Genomic DNA, 18,226 nt, shown 5'->3' with positions numbered 1-18,226 from the left:
AATATAGATAGATGTTTAACTTTCTGTTTGTGTTTGAAATGTATTTGTGCATGTTTGAAAACCAAGTAAGTATTGACAGTTCATAAAATAAGTTTGGTCGTGTGTGTGTGTGTGTTTGGAAAACTTAAATTATGATCCTGTTGACACTAGGGAAATGCAGGTTTTACTCTTTCTGTTGTTGTTGAGATAAGGTCTTCTCATAGGCCTGGCTGGCCTGGGACTCTCTATGTAGACCAGACTGATCCACCTGCTTCTGCTTTCCCAGGACTGGGGTTAAAGTCATGTGCCATCACATCTGGCTGGAAAGTACAGGTTTATGAGGCCCTGTTCTTCCAGTTGTTTCAGTGTCTTATAGAAGAACCTTCTGAAATATGTTAAGCAAAGAGATTTTTGCCCATCAAGAGATAATGCTACTGACACTGTTGTTTAGAAGTTTTAAATTATGAGGATAGATTTTTCACTATCTGCCTTTTTGGGTGCTGAATTTCTGGTTGTGATTTATTATTATTTTTATTGATTGATTGATTGATTGATTGATTGGCCTTTTTGAGACAGGGGCTCCCTGAAGCTGTAGCTGTCCTGGAACTATATAGACCAGGCAGGCTGGCCTTGAACTCACAGAGATCTGCCTACCTCTGCCTCCCAAGTGCTGGGATTAAAGTGCCAGCCACCACGCCTGGCAGAATTTTAACATAGGAATTTTGGGGCATGTGTGTGGGGTTATTGTGGGGGGTGGATACTTTGGACATAGGCCTATTTCTCATTTAAATTTTTTTTTAGAAACAGGGTCTCACTGTATTCCTTAGCCTAACCTTGGACTCCTGGGATCAGGTGATCTTTCTGCGTCAGTGTCATGAGAATCTGAACCACCATCTGTGCCACCATGCCTGATAGCTTCATTATTTAGGTGTTGATGAGGCTGAGGATTGGTTCTGGCAAGGTTTTATGTAGACCAGACTGGCCTGAGACCCACATGATCCTGAACATGTGATCCTCCTACTTTCACCTCCCGATTGCTAGGATTATAAGTATGCACCTTCATATCCAGCTATGTCTCATATTTCTTTTTTTTTAATTTTTAAAAAATTTACATGTATGAGTGTACCTACATGTATGTAAGTGCACCCATGTTGTACAATGTCCTCAGAGTCAGAAGAGGGCATCAGATCCCCTGGAACTGGAGTTACAAATGGTTGTTAGCCACCATGTGGGTGCTGGGAACCAAACCCAGGTCCTTTGCAAGAACAGCCAGTGCTTTTAACCACCATCTTTCCAGCCCCCAAGCCTCATATTTTTAAAAACTCATTTTCTGACAATGATTTTATGATCTCTGATGTACTATGTATTCCTAATTTAACCTACAGGTTCCCCTCCAACTCCTCCGATTTCTTCCCATCATTTTTTTATGATAACTTCATGTACTCTTTCTTCTTCCTTCCTTTCTTGGGCTTTTTGCTACTCTAACATTCCCCCCTGAATGAAGAGGTAACCCTCTTCATTCCCCCACCCCCAAGAGGTAATTCTAAAATCTTTTAGGGATTAGATAAGAGGTCCCAAATATTTTTGACATTTTTGGCCTTTTGAACAGAGTATGTTCCTAAGAGGCCTGAGGACATTTTGACTTTTAGTCAAGAAAATGGCTACTTTTCTTTGGAGTCTTTTTACCCTAACTGCCTAGTCAGTTCCTACCTCCTATTCTTATCACACCATCCTCTGATGGTGTTTTTGTCAACTTAAAATCTTTATAATTTTTATATTACAAATATTAGATTTTGACAGTTTTTTTCCACCCTTCCTTTTGCTCTTGGTAAGGGGTGTTTTTAGGTGAGTGGCAAAACAGGTTTTCCAGTAAGAAACCAAGGTCAATGGTAGGATTAGGGTCAGGGTTTGGGTTGCAAGTAGGTAATGCATTTCAAGATGGTTTGTGTCCCTGTGGGTTAGACTGATGCCAGAGGCTACACAGGTGACTGTACTTAGCTGCTCACAGCTTGATGGCAACAAAGGAAGAGTTTCTAAGACCTTTTCAGTTTTTCTCATGTGTTATATGTATAGTGTCTGACTGAATGTTCATAATATGAATGCTTTTTATTCTTAGGGAAGTAAAATTACCTATGCATTATTCATTATGAACATTTTTCTCTTTTTCCTTCCCTTAATTTTTTTCAGTGACGATCTTTTCTCCTTGCCTTACTGCCCGGGGAAGACCCTTGTAGTTGGAGCATCCTATGTTGCTTTGGAATGTGCAGGATTCCTTGCTGGTATTGGTTTAGATGTCACTGTAATGGTACGGTCCATTCTCCTTAGAGGATTTGACCAGGATATGGCAAACAAAATTGGTGAACACATGGAAGAACATGGTATCAAGTTTGTAAGGCAGTTTGTACCAATTAAAGTAAGTAGGGGTTTCTGTAGGGTTGCTGATTTTTATATTCATGATAAAAGCAAGACAGGCATGGTGGCAGAAGCATCTTTTGAGCATCTTAAAACACCAGAAATACTGTGGTTCCTCCCCTATTATGTACTGGATCATGAGCTTGTACCAGCACTGCTGTTACTTACACACTAACCTCCCTTTCTTAATCAACTTTCTCTTCAGTGCTTTTCTATTTAGTGCATTCTTTTATGCTATGTCTTGATTTGCTTCTATACTTGATACTGTTTAAATCACTGGTATACACACACACACACACACACACACACACACACCCCAAGACTAAGCTGATTCTTTTTCTTCCCATCTTCTGCAATAAGACATTTCCCTTAGCTATGTAGTCAACACAGATGCTATATAATTCTGGTTTCTTGGAAATTATTTTTGTTATATGGGCTGGAATACAAGGGTCTAAAATACATCAACTTCTATGACTGTTATCATTACCATGTAAGAGTGACAAAATTGGGCTGGGGACATAGCTCAGTGTTATAATGCCTAATAAACAAGAGGCCCTAGGTTCAATCTCCTGTATCACAAATACACGAAAGTGATAACATCCATTATCTTTCAGGCTAGAGGTTTCCTGTAGTGCAAGTAAAAGCAGTCTGGTTTTGTTAAATTTAGAAATGTTAACTATATTGTTTTTCTGTCAGTGAGTTAACTTAAATTATTTACATGACTATGAAACTCTTCTAACAGTAGGATGTAAACTTTGGGCTCATTCTCACCTAGAATCAAGTACTCTCCTGCTAATATGTTGCCGTATGACTTAGGGAGAGTTACTTAACTTCTCTCAAATTTCCAATGAGGGTAGTGCTAGTTAATACTTCTAAAGTAACTAGAACAAAACCTGGCATAGAAGAAATCTAAAGTGTCTGTCTTATGTCATTGTGAGAATTGAGTTGCAGATTGCCTGGGAGTTACCAGTACTTGATTATTCTAGCCGTTTTTAGGGAACAGGTGTAGCAGCTCTATTTGCATCAGGGTTGTGATTAGGAGTCAACTGTGTGTTGTACCAGCAGGAAGTATCTGCTTTTCTGAAATGCAACAGCTTCCTCAATAATATCAACATTCATGGAGTTGTGAACCCTTTGAAAAGCTGGTAGACTGTCACAGGGGTATCTGATGCACCTTAGCCAGGTGCTGGTAGACTGTCGGGGGTATCCCATGCATCTTAGCCAGGTACTAAACTCCTGCTCTCTTGTATAGTAGAAGAGTGGAAGGAGCCTTCTGTGGAGGAGGTGAGAAAGATAATGCATTTTGGTCTGAGAACAATGTTCAAAAAGGCTCTAAGGAAAAAGACTATTCTGATATAGGAAAGGCCTGGCTGGAACACAGAGCAGATTAGGGTAAGAGAACACTTTGACTCGCACAGGGAAGACTTCTGTTACATTCAAAAGATGTTTAACTGTAAGAAGGAAGGGAATTCAAGGAGGAAATCTTGGGCTGGGGAGGTAGATCAGTAGATAGAGCACTTGCCATGCAAGCATGAGGATCAGAGTTCAGATCCTCAGAACCCACATAAAGCCAATGCAAAGCATGCATCTCTAATCCCAGAGCACTGTAGGGAGATAGGAGGCAGAGACAAAAAAATCCCCAGAGCTCTCATGTCAGCTAGCTTGGTGTAGGCAACAGTGAACAAGAGATCCAGGTTCAAAACAGGAGGAAGGCAAGGACTGACAACCAGGGTTTTCTGGACCTCCACCTCACACTATGGTGTGCATATGCGCGCGCGCGCACGCACACACACACACACACACACACACACACACACACACACACTTTTTTTTAAAGGGGAATTTTTTTATATTATTTTTATTTTACATGTATGGGTATATTGCCTGCATATATGTAAGTGCACTTGTGTTGTGCATTGCCCACAGAGGTCAGAAGAGGACATCAATCCCCTGAAACTAGAGTTACGGATGGTTGTTAGAAACCGTGTAGATGCTGGGAACTGAACCTGGGTCTTCTGTGAGAGTAGTCAGTTGCTCTTAACTGATCAACCATCTCTCTAGCCCCTAAAAGGAAATCTTTACTGTTTACTAATATCAGCAATAAAGTGACTCTTGACAGTGTTCCCAAACAGACTTGTGTTTTGACGGCAGAGTAGAAACTGCAGGTGATTTTATTGATTTCTCCCAGAAATGGCTTTATAAAAACCCATGGTTTGACTGTTCCTCAGAGACAAAAGTTAACTTCAGACATGAGGGAGTTCTAGATGAAAGGGCTGTCAGTCACTTTCCCAGTCAATAGGTTATTACAGACAGGAAATCTGGCAAAACATAAGAACTCTCAAAGCCCACCCCCAATGATGTGCCTCCTCCAGCATGGCCACACTTAATAAGGTTCCATGACCCTCTTGAAACAGCACCATGAACTGGGGACACTCATTCAAACCACCACAGCAAATCTTTATTTCAGAACCAAACTTTATCACTTTTATAGGTTGAGCAAATTGAAGCAGGGACACCAGGCCGACTTAAGGTGACAGCTCAGTCCACCAGCAGTGAGGAAATCATCGAAGGAGAGTTTAATACGGTAAGGGATGGGTTTGTGGTCAGTACTTCATCACAAGAAAAACAGTGTCCCATTGGGTATCTGTTAAGTACTTAAAATGACTTTGCTCTTTCTAAAATGCTTTGGTTCTGTGTTTATTTTAAATATCTCACTCTGGTATTAGAATTTATTTTTGGTACAAGGATGGCTTCCATTGTCCCCTCTGTGACTTAAATACTGTATGTGAAGTGGCTATGAAAAGGAAGAAGTTGTTAATGAGCTAGATTGTGATATGAGTGGTTTATGCAATAGTCCTTGACATTGGTCAATAATACACTAATTTTTCAGGTGTTGCTGGCAGTAGGAAGAGATTCTTGTACAAGAACTATTGGCCTAGAAACCGTGGGCGTGAAGATAAATGAAAAGTAAGAAAGAAAATCCACCCTGTTCTGGACTGTTTCAGTTATTCACCACATTGATCTGCCTTTTTTGCTTGTTAGTTTGTGCCATAGTTGTGGCATGCCCTTTAGGCTTTGAAAGCTCTTCTTTCAGTCCCACCTACTTAGCTGGTTGGGTTTGTTTTGTTTTTGTTTTTGTTTTTGTTTTTCTCTCATCATTGTTATTTAGCATTTTCACTCTATACTATTGTAAGTTTTTTAAATACTTATTTCTTTGGTTTTTTTTTTTTTTTTTAAATAGTGGTCCGGATTGATGTTGCTAAGCATTTGATTGCTTTTACTGTTTTGTTTTAGTACATGTATTAGTTACTTTTCTGTTGCTGTGATAAGGCACCATAACCAAGGGAACTTAGAAAAGGAAGAGTCCATAATAGCGGGGGAGGCATGGTGGCAGAGCAGGAACTTGGACATCACGCCTTTAAGTAGGTGTAGGAAGCAGAGAAGACTGGAAGCTTAAGAACTCTTGGAGCCCGCCCCCGCCCCCAGTGATGTGCTTCTTCCAGCATGGCCACACCTTCTAAAGGTTCCTTGACCCTCTCAAAACAGTGCCACCAACTGGAGACCAGATATCTAAATACTTGGAACTTACAGGGTACATTTTCATGCAAACCACCATTGTGTGTTAGAACATTGTTCTCTGTCGAGTCAGTGTGGAGCTTCTTGGGAAGAAAGGAGACTTCGTTTTTTAGAGCTAATAGTGACAATTAATGACTTTTAACTAAATTTGCAGGACTGGAAAAATACCTGTGACGGATGAAGAACAGACCAATGTGCCTTACATTTACGCTATTGGTGACATTCTGGAAGGAAAACTGGAGCTGACTCCTGTTGCTATCCAGGCAGGAAGACTGCTGGCTCAGAGGCTGTATGCCGGGTCTACTGTCAAGTGTGACTATGAAAATGTCCCAACAACTGTGTTTACCCCTTTGGAGTATGGTTGTTGTGGCCTTTCTGAAGAGAAAGCTGTGGCAAAATTTGGGGAAGAAAATATTGAAGTAAGTTTTCCTTTTCCTTTTATGTTACTCTTCTTTTTTAAAAAATTAAATTCAAATTTACAGAAAAGTTAAAAAGAAGCACCAAAAAACTACTTTATAACTATTATCCTGACTGACAAATATTGCAGTTTTGCCCATTTATTTTATATATTTTTCATACTTTTTTTTTTTTTTTAAAGCTTTTTGAGATGGTGTCTCCTTACCCAGCTGGCCTAGAACTTGCTATGTAGACTAGCAGGCTGGCTTCAGTCTCAGAGATCAGTCTGCATCTGCCTACTGAGGATGGGATAAAGGCGGTGCCACCACACCCGCCTTTATACTCTTGAGAGAGGGGTCTCAGTGTAGCCCAGGCTCAAACTAGCTAGGTAGCTGAGGATAAACTTGAACCTCTGCTCTTTTTACTTCCACTCCCCAGTGCTGTGATTACAAATATGCATCATTACACCTGGTTTTGTGTAGTCCTGGGGATGGAATGCAGGTCTTCATGCATGGTAGACAGGCATTCTGACCCACATCCCCAGCCTCATACATTCTTTCTCCTATATATGTGTATACATCTGTGTTGCTTTATTCTAAACTACTTGAGAGTAAGCTGAATGCCTTTTGTACCTCTTATATGTATTTCCTTATGGACACTGCTGTTTTCTTACATGACTAATGTACACTGAACACTTTTAGGAAATTTAATTTTGAAATAGTACTTGATTTACCTTTTCCGCAACTTTTTCAGGTGACCCAATAATTCCTTCAAAAACCATGTCTAGTGAGATTTCTTTTTTTGTTAAATAATCTTCTTGGAACTGGCTAACTTAGCAGGTAAAGCTGCTTGCCACCAAACCTGACAATCTGAGTTCAACCTCTGGAACCCAGATGATGAGAGGAGAAAACTGACTCCTTGGGTGGTCCTCTGACCTCTACATGTATAATGTAGCACATGCACACATGCACACACACGCACACACACACAAATAACTAATAAATGATTAGAAAACATATTGTTGAAAATATGAAAAGCACAGCAAAATTAGGAAAATAAAACTAAAAATTAGCTATAGTTTTACTATTCTGAGCATAAGTAATAATTCTTTTGTTTTTAGCATTAGCCTCTGTGATAATTTTATCACTTACCTTTTATCATGTAGTGAAGGAAGATGCACATGAAATACAGTTTCTTTTTTTTTTTGGTCTTTTTAAGACAGGGTCTCCCTGTAGCCCCAGCTGTCCTGGAACTCACTATGTAGACCAGGCTGGCCTTGAACTCAGAGATCCGCCTGCCTCCGCCTCCTGAGTGCTGGGATTAAAGGCGTGTGCACCACACCCGGCGAAATACAGTATTTTTATATACACAAATAATGCTACCCCAAAATAGGTTTACTGTATTTAAATCATTTTGAAAAGCTTGCAATGAAAGTTTAAAATATCAGATTTGTGAATAATACTCAATTTTGTGATTTAAAAGCCTATTTTAAAGGACTAGAGAGTTGGCTCAGTGGTTAAAAAGCGCTGGCTGCTCTTGCACAGGACCCCAGTTCAGTTCCCAGCATGCACATGAGGGCTAACAACCCTCTGTGTAACTCTGGTTCCAGGGGATTTGATGCCCTCTTCTGCCTCCGTGGGCTTTGCACAACATGGGTGTACTTATACATATGTGGGAAAAGCATTCAAAAATTATTATTTTATTTATTATTTTTATTTTATGTGTTTGAATGTATTGCCTGCATGTAAGTGAATGCACCCATGTCGTGCAATGCTGTGGAGGTCAGAAGAGGGCTTCGGATTCCCCTGAAACTGGAGTTAAGGACAGTTCGTATCTATCATATGGGTGCTGGGAATTGAACCTGGGTCCTCTGCAAGAGCAGTCATTGCTCTTAACCGCTGAGCCATCTCTCCAGCTCAAGAATTATTATTATTATTTTTTTGGTCTTTTTGAGACAGGGTCTCCTTGTAGCCCCAGCTGTCCTGGAACTCACTATGTAGACCAGGCTGGCCTCGAACTCACAGAGATCCACCTGCCTCTGCCTCCCAAGTGCTGGGATTAAAGGCATGCGCCACCATGCCCAGCTAAGAATTATTTTTTTAATAAGATATAAATTCTTTTTAGGGACACTATACTATGATTTCTTAGGCCATTCTTCTCTAGATTGTTAGTTTTTCACAATTGTAAATAGATTAGTGGATATGTTTATGATTCACTGTCCACTTCTCTATTATTTGAGAATAGATCTGTCAAAAAGTCTTTTTAGGAACTGGTGGCTCATTGGGTAAGAGTACTTGCTTTGCAGGCATGAGATCCTGAATTCAGATTCCCAGCACCCACATAAAATGCCAGGTGTAGCTGTGCCATGCTTGTAACTCCATCATTGGGGGGTTGGGTGCCAGGAGAATCTCTGGGGCTTGTTGGCCACCAGCCTAGTTGAAAATGGCAAGCTTCAAATGTCAAGGGTGCAAGGCATAAGGTGTTAGAGGGTACCTGACCTCCTGTGGCCTCCTTTAGGCACCCACAGACCCACACATACGTTACTACTCCCAACAAGTTTTTTTGAAGTATTTACATTTTAAGATTCTTAGTAAATATTTCATGTTTATATAAACAGTCTTTAAAAAATTATTTTCTTTACAAAATGATATATTTGCAGTGAAGAAATTTTGAATTAAGAAGCAACTACTCATAGTCTGTAATATAACAGTTTGGAATAGTTTTCTTAATCTTTTCCCTACATAATTTTGTGATACATTGCATTCAGTTTCAGAATACACATTTAAAAAATTATGTTAAACATCAGACCACTGTTATGTTACCTAACTAGGGTACTTTTCAGAAGAGGCAGTCAGTTATATGCTGTTTTGTACTATGGCTAACAGGAGAAGAAAAGCCTTTTCTTCATCCATGAGTCACACCAGAAAGGTGCCTGTCCTGCTCTTCCCTCTTCTCCTGTCTCCCTTCCTTCTGTGCAGTTGAATAATGCCTAAGGAGGAACTTTCTTGGAAATAGCAAGCAAAAGAGCTAGAAACCAGATAATTGCTATGATGTCCCTGGCTTCAAAATGTGTGTTTTTTTTTTTTTTTAAAAACCCAAACTGTTATTTTTATGAGGTAACAAGATGGTGAAAGTTTTTTTTGTATTCTTTCTTAATGCAAGACAGTAATAACATGGCTTTTTTGTTCATTCTCTTGGGCTTTCTGTTGTATTACTTATGGTTGACTATTCAGGTTGCAATGAGCAAGATTAAGAAAAACTGCTTTGACAACAGAAAGTTTCAAGTTTTGTACCTTTTTGTCAGATCCTATTTATCCCAAGAATTTACAGGACTCTGATTATTAAAGAACCTTCACTGTTGTTCACCATAGCTAATGTTTGACAACATCCTACTTAAGGTAATATAAGTTGTGTTTATGTCTTCTCAGGTTTACCATAGTTTTTTTTGGCCATTGGAATGGACAGTTCCATCAAGAGATAACAACAAATGTTATGCAAAAGTCATCTGTAATCTTAAAGACAATGTAAGTACAATTTTCAGTTCTTCTCGTTTGTTTTGCTTTTGATCTAGCTGTCTTCTGACCATGCACTGTACATGCCATTCATTTGGTTTCCCATCTGTTGGTCTCCCCAGCTCCAGAGACATCTTCAGAGGGAAGGGTTTTGGTTCTCTTGCTTTCTGTCCCCTCATCTTTCCTGGTGCAGGGCCTTACCCATCTTCAGTAGGCAGTCAGAACTCACTGAGCGAAGGAAGTCAAGGGTACGCTTGGAACTGTCTGTGTTTATGAATAGAGCAATGAAGTTTGGGCTACAAATAATGAACCACAAAGAACAGGACTGAGGCACCACAGAGAAGGCTGCAGTGGGAAGAGCCCCTCAGCTGGGTTCTGATTTGAGATTGATCACCTATCACCTGCTGCTAAATGTAACCAAGCCTTTGGGCAGAATCCTTCAGCTTGTAGGATTGTTTCCAGACCCATAGTGTGAAGGACTGAATAAAATGGTATTTTTTAAACCTTTTCACTGCTACCACACAGAAAGAACTGTTTTATATTATATCCCAAACACATATATGTAACATGCACATATTCCCTTAAAATAATGTATTGAATCTGAAACTGAATTGTTTCAACTTAGCCAGCACATGACCTTTAAAAAAGGTCTTTCAGGAAAAATATGAATAATGCTGAGGAAATCCGTATGCTCAAAACCCAAGAAACGTTTTTAGGCTATTGTTTTAATCTTTAAGATCTGACTATAAGACACATGTTCTGCACCAGGTGTGGTGGCACACACCTTTAATCCCAGCACTCTGGAGGCAGAGGCAGGTGGATCTCTGTGAGTTTAAGGCCAGCCTGGTCTATATAGTGAGTTCCAGGTCAGTTGGGGCTACAGAGAGACCCTGTCTCAAATAGACCAAAAAAAAAAAAAAACATGTTCTGTGTAGAAACTATTGTTTTTAGAGGATGCAGTTCTAGAATTTTTGGCAGAGCTCAGTTTCAGGATGTGTTGCCTTGGATTTACGACAGAAGCCATCCCCTGATTTACAGATTTGGAGCACTGACTGCTCTTGCAGAGACCTGGGTTCAATTCCCAGCACCCACATGGCGGCTGCGAACCGTCCTTAACTCCAGTTCCAGGGGAATCCGAAGCCCTCTTCTGACCTCCGCGGCATTGCACGACACGGGTGCACTCACATACATGCAGACAATATACTCATACACATAAAATAAAAACAATAAATAAAATATTTAAAAATTAATTAATTAATTGGTGTGGCAGCTGATAAGTCTCATAGTCATCACAGATCATTTGTGTGGCACTGGGGAAACCAAATAGAGGGCATGAGGACATCATTGCCCTCTGATAACATTTTCTAGAACACTTGGGTGGCTAAGGAGCTACAGGCATTCTTTTCCAGTTATTCCTCATTATTGCCCCCAGTCTTTGATGTTTTTCCTCCTGCTTACTATGAGCAACTCACTCCCTGTACTTACCTGTACTAAGCAGCTTAGGAGGGAGCATTAGCAGACGTAGGTGGCTGTTTCTGAGATAGGTTTCTTAGAACACATTGAGGAAGTACTCCAGGCTATATAGAAAGAGCAGGGGAGAAACCAGCTTACTTACAGCATTTTATTTTACATCTTAGGAACGTGTTGTGGGCTTTCATGTACTGGGTCCAAATGCTGGAGAAGTGACACAGGGCTTTGCAGCTGCACTCAAGTGTGGATTGACTAAACAGCAGCTGGACAGTACAATTGGAATCCATCCAGTCTGTGCAGAGGTGAGTCACTAGGACTTGAAAATTGGTCGCATTTGCCAGCCTAGAACAGAAGACCTAGGGCTCACTGGCCGCCTTTCTGCTGTATTTAGAAATCCTCCTGTATCTCTGACCACGTGATAGTGATTGAGCGTACTTCAAAGAGACTTGGCTTCTAAAATTGAGTTTTCCTGCTGTAGATATTCGTTGCTGCTGGTGTAAACTTGTAATTAGACAAAAGTTGAACGTGACTTATAGAAATGGGCCTTAAAGCGTTTATTTATCACATCATAGGTTATTTCCATGGCAATTATTTCACTTCTCAGTTATCTAGGGTGGCCTCAAGGCTAAATGATGTCTGCTTTTTCAGCTTATGGTGTCAGAGAATGGTAATGGTTAGTGAAACTGGAATGAACAGGCCTCTGGGCATCAGTGTTTCTTCACTGTTTGTGTTATCCAGGGGCTGAATACTGTGGGGCTTAACCAGGAAGGACGGGCGAGCCAGAGGTGTGAGAACTAGTGGGTGGCAGCATGGGTATGGGTTGATAATGGTGGTTTTTATCTCTGCCATAAACAGTAGTGTCCAGGGCATACATTGTGCTTGTGTGCGTGCACACTTGTAGTGGATGTGTATATGCATTCTTACCAGATTATATTCTGAAGTTTAATAGCTGGTTGGTTTCTGTTCTTGATGACACTTGTAAAATTGAGCTTTTTGTTGCATATATGAAATGTCCCCTTTAAAAAGACATGACTTGGAAGGAAAAGGAGGGGCCTAGGGACATGGCTTGATGAGTAAAGTGCTTTCTGCACAAGCATTAGGAACTTTTCTTTGGTCTTTTTTTTTTTTTTTTTGAAACAGGGTCTCCCTGTAGCCCCAGCTGGCCTTGAACTCACATAGATCCACCTGCCTCTGCCTCCCAAGTGCTGGGATTAAAGGTGTACTCTACCATGCGTGGCTCAGGAACTTATTTTAGATCCCCAGCAGTCAAATAACAGTCTGGTGGTGTGCCATACATCTGTAACCCCAGTACTCAGGGGAAGGAGACAGGTGGATTCTGGGGACTTGCTGACCAGCCAGGCTAACTGAAATGGTTAACTCCAGGTTTAGTGAGAGACCCTGTCTCAAAAAAATCTTTGGAGAGTAGGACTGGAGAGATTGCTCAGCCATTAGGGGCACTGACTGCTCTTGCAGAGGATCCACGTTCCATTCTTAGTACCCACATGGCAGCTAACAACTCTTCATAACTCTAGTTCCAGGAGAATCCGATGCGCTCTTCTGACCTCTGCAGGCATTGCGCAACGTGGGTTCACTTACATACATTCAAGCAGTACACTACACACATAATAAAAATAACAAAATATTTTAAAAATATATTTGGAGAGTGAAAGAGGTAGACACCCAGTATCCTTTGGCACATGTGCTAACGTGTACACAAGAAATTCAAAAGGCTAGAGTTAGAGTTTGATAGAGTGCTTACCTTAGTATGCATAAGGCCCTGGGTTCAATCCCAAATACCTCATAAACTATGAGTGATGGTACATACCTTTAGTCCCAGCACTTGGGAGGTGGAAGTAGAAGAATCAGAAGTTCAAGGTCATCCTCAGCTACAGAGGGAGTTTGGAGACAGCATGGACTATAGATTTATCAACTTTTTAAAATGCATTTTTCCTATAGTAAGTTCAAAATTAATACTTCAAGGATTTTACATCTTTGCTAACAAAAATAATTCGCTTCTGTAATTATTTTGTTTTGAATGTGAACCATCCATATTTCCTTCTGGGTTGCTATTTGAAGATATTGGCCGTTAGGTACTTAGGTCTGAAGTTTTTCAGTGCTGCTGGTATATTAGTACATAGGAAAAAGACCTTGTTTCTGCTACAGGCTGACCCAGACCAGCGGCTCCTCTCATCGTTCCTCCTTTCTACAAAAGTAGTTTCCCCGTCTGTTCAAAAGAGGTTTTGATTAATTCAAGTTGCTTTGGCCTAAGTAAGTCAAGATGGCTTTGTTTTCTTGTTCTTTCCTTCTATTAAAAAGTGACTCACAATTAGTACTTGGGATGCTAAGACAGGAGGATCACTGTGAGTTTGAAATCAAGTCTGGGCCACAGAATGAGATTTTCTCAGATTAATAAATAAGTGAATTCTAAGGAACCAGTATTTATTTTCTCTTACTGTTTTGAGAATCAGTGAAAAGGTTTGTCTCAGAGTGTCAGCAAAGATCAAGACTCTTCTCTCTGTGTGTCTGCTTCACTGGGCACTCCAGATGCACTCTGGCCTTCAGTTGGGGGAGGGTCTGCTTGACAGGACAGGCAGACCCTACAGAACCTCAGTGTTTCTGTGTCAGTTTGGATATGGTTTTGGGATTGCCTAGACTTCATGTGTTGACATTAAATCTCTACTTTTGAGAGTAAAGATTCTGCTGTGCTGTTCAGAAATGGAACTTTTGTGATTAAAGTCTTTAAGGTGTGGCCCGACAATTGAATCCTAATAACTTTATAGGAAAAACGGGGGTGAAGAGACTCTGTTCCCATGCTCTGTATTGTGCCCCCACCACATGCTATTCCAGAGGTACAGAACTATAGCCTATATAGTGGGCCACAGACATTTCATTACAAGAATGTGGAACTGAATACCCACCTTGTTCCATTGTGCATATAGCTTATAATGAATTTTTTTTTTTAATGTGAAAGAGTCTCACTATGTAGCCCAGACTGGACTTGAACTCATAATCCCCAGCCTCCTCTGTACTGGGATTACAAGTAAATGCCACCATAATATGGCCTTTCTCAAACCAGCTACTTCAATATGACCAGAAACATCTGGTTTGAAGTCTTAATTGTACTCTGAAACAAAATGCACAGTGAATTTGACTCAACATAAACGCTACGTTTTCTGGCTTGTGTGCAGTAGATGTGGGTCCAGATGGTAGGATCTGGTTTTTGATTGTTAGATTTGGTTTGCTCTTAGAAGCCAGAGTTGTTCATTGCTGGTGTTGTGTGACTGTCATGAGTTAGATGTGACAGGGTCAGGCTGATGGCCAAGCTTTCCTCAATATTGCTGCGATGGAAGGGTTTTATCCTCCTTCCACACATGTCCTTAGCCACAGAAGACACTGTATACATCTATTTTAGAAATTAATAGAAATCCAACACAGTAGTTCAGCCAGAACAGGCATATCATGAGCTGCTGGTGTCTAGGGCCTATTGTTACCCATTTCTCTGGCTCCTGGCTCACTCATACTCACTCATACTCCCCTCTTTGGCAGTGTGGGGACCTTCACACGTCACCGCAGAGCCTCTGAAGTGTCCTTGTTCTGTGCTGTAGCTATTTGGTCACAGAGGTGTTCTGGGACAGCCAGGGTTGTTTTTTTCCTTCTTCTTGTTGGTTTTGTTTTGTTTTGTGACAGGCAGTTAACATCCTTGTGGATCTGTTTTATCCTTTTGAGATGGTGTTCAAGTTTGTTACCTTGGTCTATAATAGCTTTTACTCCAGGGCTACTGGTCCTTAGCCCCTTCCTGGAGTCTCTGCTGAATGTCCCAGGGGCTCTGTGGCTCCTTATATTACAGGTATAAGAACTGAGCCTCTGCTACACCCTGTGACCTTGGGTGGGGTTGAGGTTCCATCCTGCAAGAATTTGGTTTTCCCTGGCCATGTGGGACCCTACTTCTGTTCTTAAGACTCTAGGGAACCTGCATGCAGATTTCTGTGGATAACTCCCTTCTCTGGAATTCTGCGTCCCACCTTGCAGCCTCCCCAGCATGCAATCCATCTGTTTGAGCCACTTAGCCATCCATTCTTTCTTTGGATCTTCTGCCTTGCCAGGGTTTGGTACATGGCATGAGGTAGAAAGACTGGCTTACTGAAGGGTCACCATGTTTGTTTCTCTTCTTTTGAGAATCATAGTCCAATGTAGATTACCCAGTGTCTAAAATAGCTGTTATGTGCACTTTGTCCAGTTTTACAGTTGCTTAAAGGTGAGGGCTGGTTTATTACACCCTTAGGTGTAAATCGTACTTTATTATAGTCTGAAGAATCTTGACTGGAGAGTTTTCTGCAGTTGCTAAAACTACAAAGATAAGCATTTGGTAGTTTACTGTGTGGTAGGCACCCGGACCAGGAATACTTAGTGTATTTCCTGATGCTGTGCCACAGAAATTCCCTTGCATGCAGTAGACTCACTTGGGACTCTTGGCTGAAAATGAGGTTCTTGGTTCCCACCCTAGAGCTCCCAAATTAGTCACCATACTTTCCATGTGTTTCATTTGGTATGAACTGGGTCATCAAAAGCTGTTATGGCTCTGCCCGCTGGCCACCAGTGTTTGCAAGCATGTGAAGCAGCTCATTTTGATGCCTTTCTCACTTCTTATCCTCTAGAGAATTAGACGATGTCCTTGTGATACATGTGATATTATTTGTGAACTTGTTGCTCAGGGGTCTGAAAATGTCCCACCTTTCTCTTTCCTGCAGATATTCACAACGTTGTCGGTGACCAAGCGCTCTGGGGGAGACATCCTCCAGTCTGGCTGCTGAGGTTAAGCCCCCAGTGTGGATGCTATTGCCAGACTACAAACCACTGACTTGGTTCCTTGCCCACATCCAGGTGAAGTTCAGGGAGACTCTTGGGCTCTCGGCACTTTTTCAAGGTGCTGTGCTTAAGGCCCCTGGGATCTCGTGGGTAGCAGGTGGCAAGTAGAAGGCAGGCAGCATCACGCTGGGGTCACCATAATGGACTCAGACTGACACTCGGCAGTGCATCGGAGCATGCGTCCATGAAGTCACCAGCCTCAAGCCCAAGTGGTGGGCAGTGATGGAATAGCTGTCGTATCAGTTTAGCTTGACCCTCCTTTGTAGGTTTTCTTACTCTTGTTCCCAAGTTGTCTAATGTCAGTTCTATTTTTTCTTTTTTCTCCATGGGGTTAATGATACTAGGGATGAAAAATGTTAGCAAATCAGTTTTTGTCCAGAAGCAAGTCATGGCTGGACTATCTAGATAGTCTTATTGTATGGAAGGGGCACAAGGTGGCTTATGAGAGCTGCATAGGTTTGTCCTATGAAAGCAAAACTACCCTATGACTAAAATACACTGTTTGTTTTACTGACCTATGTAACATCATCTCTTTTAATAAGTCCTATGTTTAAAACAAGTAAAACTATGATCCAGTCTTACCAAGTTCCCCCTGTGGTACATCCCCAAAGGCCTGCTTAGGAAGGGAATGGCTACTTGGCCTGCCTACTTGAAGAAACATTCCATTGCATGGCACTTGGAATAGTGTAGCATAGTCCCACACCATCCACCATAGAGGCCAATGAACACCCAGGTGGGGAAAATCCGACTCTTATTTGATTTAATTTATTGTCTGGTCTAAGTGAGCTGAGATCATTTGAATGGAAAATGCTGAATTTGCTTAAAACTTCTTGTTTTTTGTTAGGTCCATTTTGCTCTAAGCTGAAATCGTATTTCAGCTTTGTGTTTATTTTATTCATCTGTCTTTTCTAGAGAACCACATTCATAGGAAAGTAACTCTTTCCACATGTAGCACAGAAGTCTTTTGTGTTAATTGCTCTTTTAAGGAAGCTGTTCATATCGTAAGTTATTATTAAACACAGGTGGATGTGAAGGATTTTCATTGGAAAACCTAATTTTTTTCTCCTTTTTCTGTTGAATGAACCTGGTAGAAGCATTCGTGTTGTTAACAGTCTACCTGGTATTTTTTACAGCATGGTATTAGCACCTCAGTTTTGCATTTCTGTGTAAACATGCTGGCTGACGTTTATGTGCAGGCCATCTTTCCTACTTTCCACGCTGGGTTTTGAGTGAGTGCTCTGCAAGTCAGGCTCCTGCCAGGGTTCTATAGCTCCTTTTTGTTCCCTCTGCTCTGCTGGAATCTCCACCCACAGTACTAGGTGGCGTTTTACAGTATATTTCTGAGCCACTCAGGGAGCCATGTATCTGCCTGGCTCCTAGTCAGCAGAGGACCTACCCTGCCCACAACGTTCCACCTCATGTCCTCGTCCCTTCAGCGTATGTGAAGAAAATGGGACAAGGAGAAAGGAACGGGAGCTGAAGGAGTTGACTACGTTCAGTTTTATTTATTTATGTTTCGATTTTTTTTTTCTCCCAAGTCTGCCAGTCTCTGAGATTAGAACAACAGGCAATGTGAGAAAATTGTGCCTAATCATGTTGTGATTCTCTTAGTGGAATGGAATGTTCTGCCCCCACAAGAAGGATACTTCATACTTGTTTAGATTCTGTAATTGCACAATGTACTGTAACACAAATTTCAATTACATGTATTTTTTGTTACAAAGTTTCTGGGGGAAAAAATGTGAACCATTAAAAGGTGTTCAAAGTTGTTGTTTTGTGTAGTCCTTAGCAAATACCTCCCCCAAATGTATTTGCTTTTCACTGGGAGTAATTGCAGGCTGCCGTCCATAACAGCCACATGAGTGCCCCTGAAACATGTGCCAGACACAAGGCTTGGCACACACTGTCTGGCTTCATTCTCACAGCACCCAGACAGGAGGGTTCTCATACCCACTCACAGATGGAGAAACAGACTTGGAGGTGTGAATTCCTTGTCCAGGGTTTCAGTCAATTTG

The 18,226-nt window shown here is 41.2% G+C and overlaps 1 protein-coding gene across 5 annotated transcripts in view; it reads left to right on the top strand.

The window, feature by feature from the left end:
• The window catches only part of Txnrd1 (thioredoxin reductase 1), a 44,824-nt gene extending 26,843 nt beyond the window's left edge, over positions 1-17,981 (top strand). For all 5 annotated transcript variants that reach the window (XM_008843145.2, XM_017800615.2, XM_029568314.1 and 2 more), the window contains 7 exons: positions 2,167-2,392; positions 4,883-4,975; positions 5,282-5,358; positions 6,122-6,386; positions 9,792-9,887; positions 11,513-11,647; positions 16,094-17,981. In XM_008843145.2, the coding sequence (XP_008841367.1) occupies positions 2,167-2,392; positions 4,883-4,975; positions 5,282-5,358; positions 6,122-6,386; positions 9,792-9,887; positions 11,513-11,647; positions 16,094-16,156 (955 nt within the window). In that variant the 3' untranslated portion in view covers positions 16,157-17,981. The remainder of the gene's footprint in view (positions 1-2,166; positions 2,393-4,882; positions 4,976-5,281; positions 5,359-6,121; positions 6,387-9,791; positions 9,888-11,512; positions 11,648-16,093) is intronic.
• The last annotated feature ends 245 nt before the right edge of the window (positions 17,982-18,226 follow it).

This window comes from Nannospalax galili, unplaced genomic scaffold (assembly GCF_000622305.1).
Source record: "Nannospalax galili isolate Female #2095 unplaced genomic scaffold, S.galili_v1.0 scaffold39, whole genome shotgun sequence".
NCBI lineage: Eukaryota > Metazoa > Chordata > Mammalia > Rodentia > Spalacidae > Nannospalax > Nannospalax galili.
Note: the sequence above shows the minus strand (reverse complement) of the source record. Positions and strands in the feature narration are given on the sequence as shown.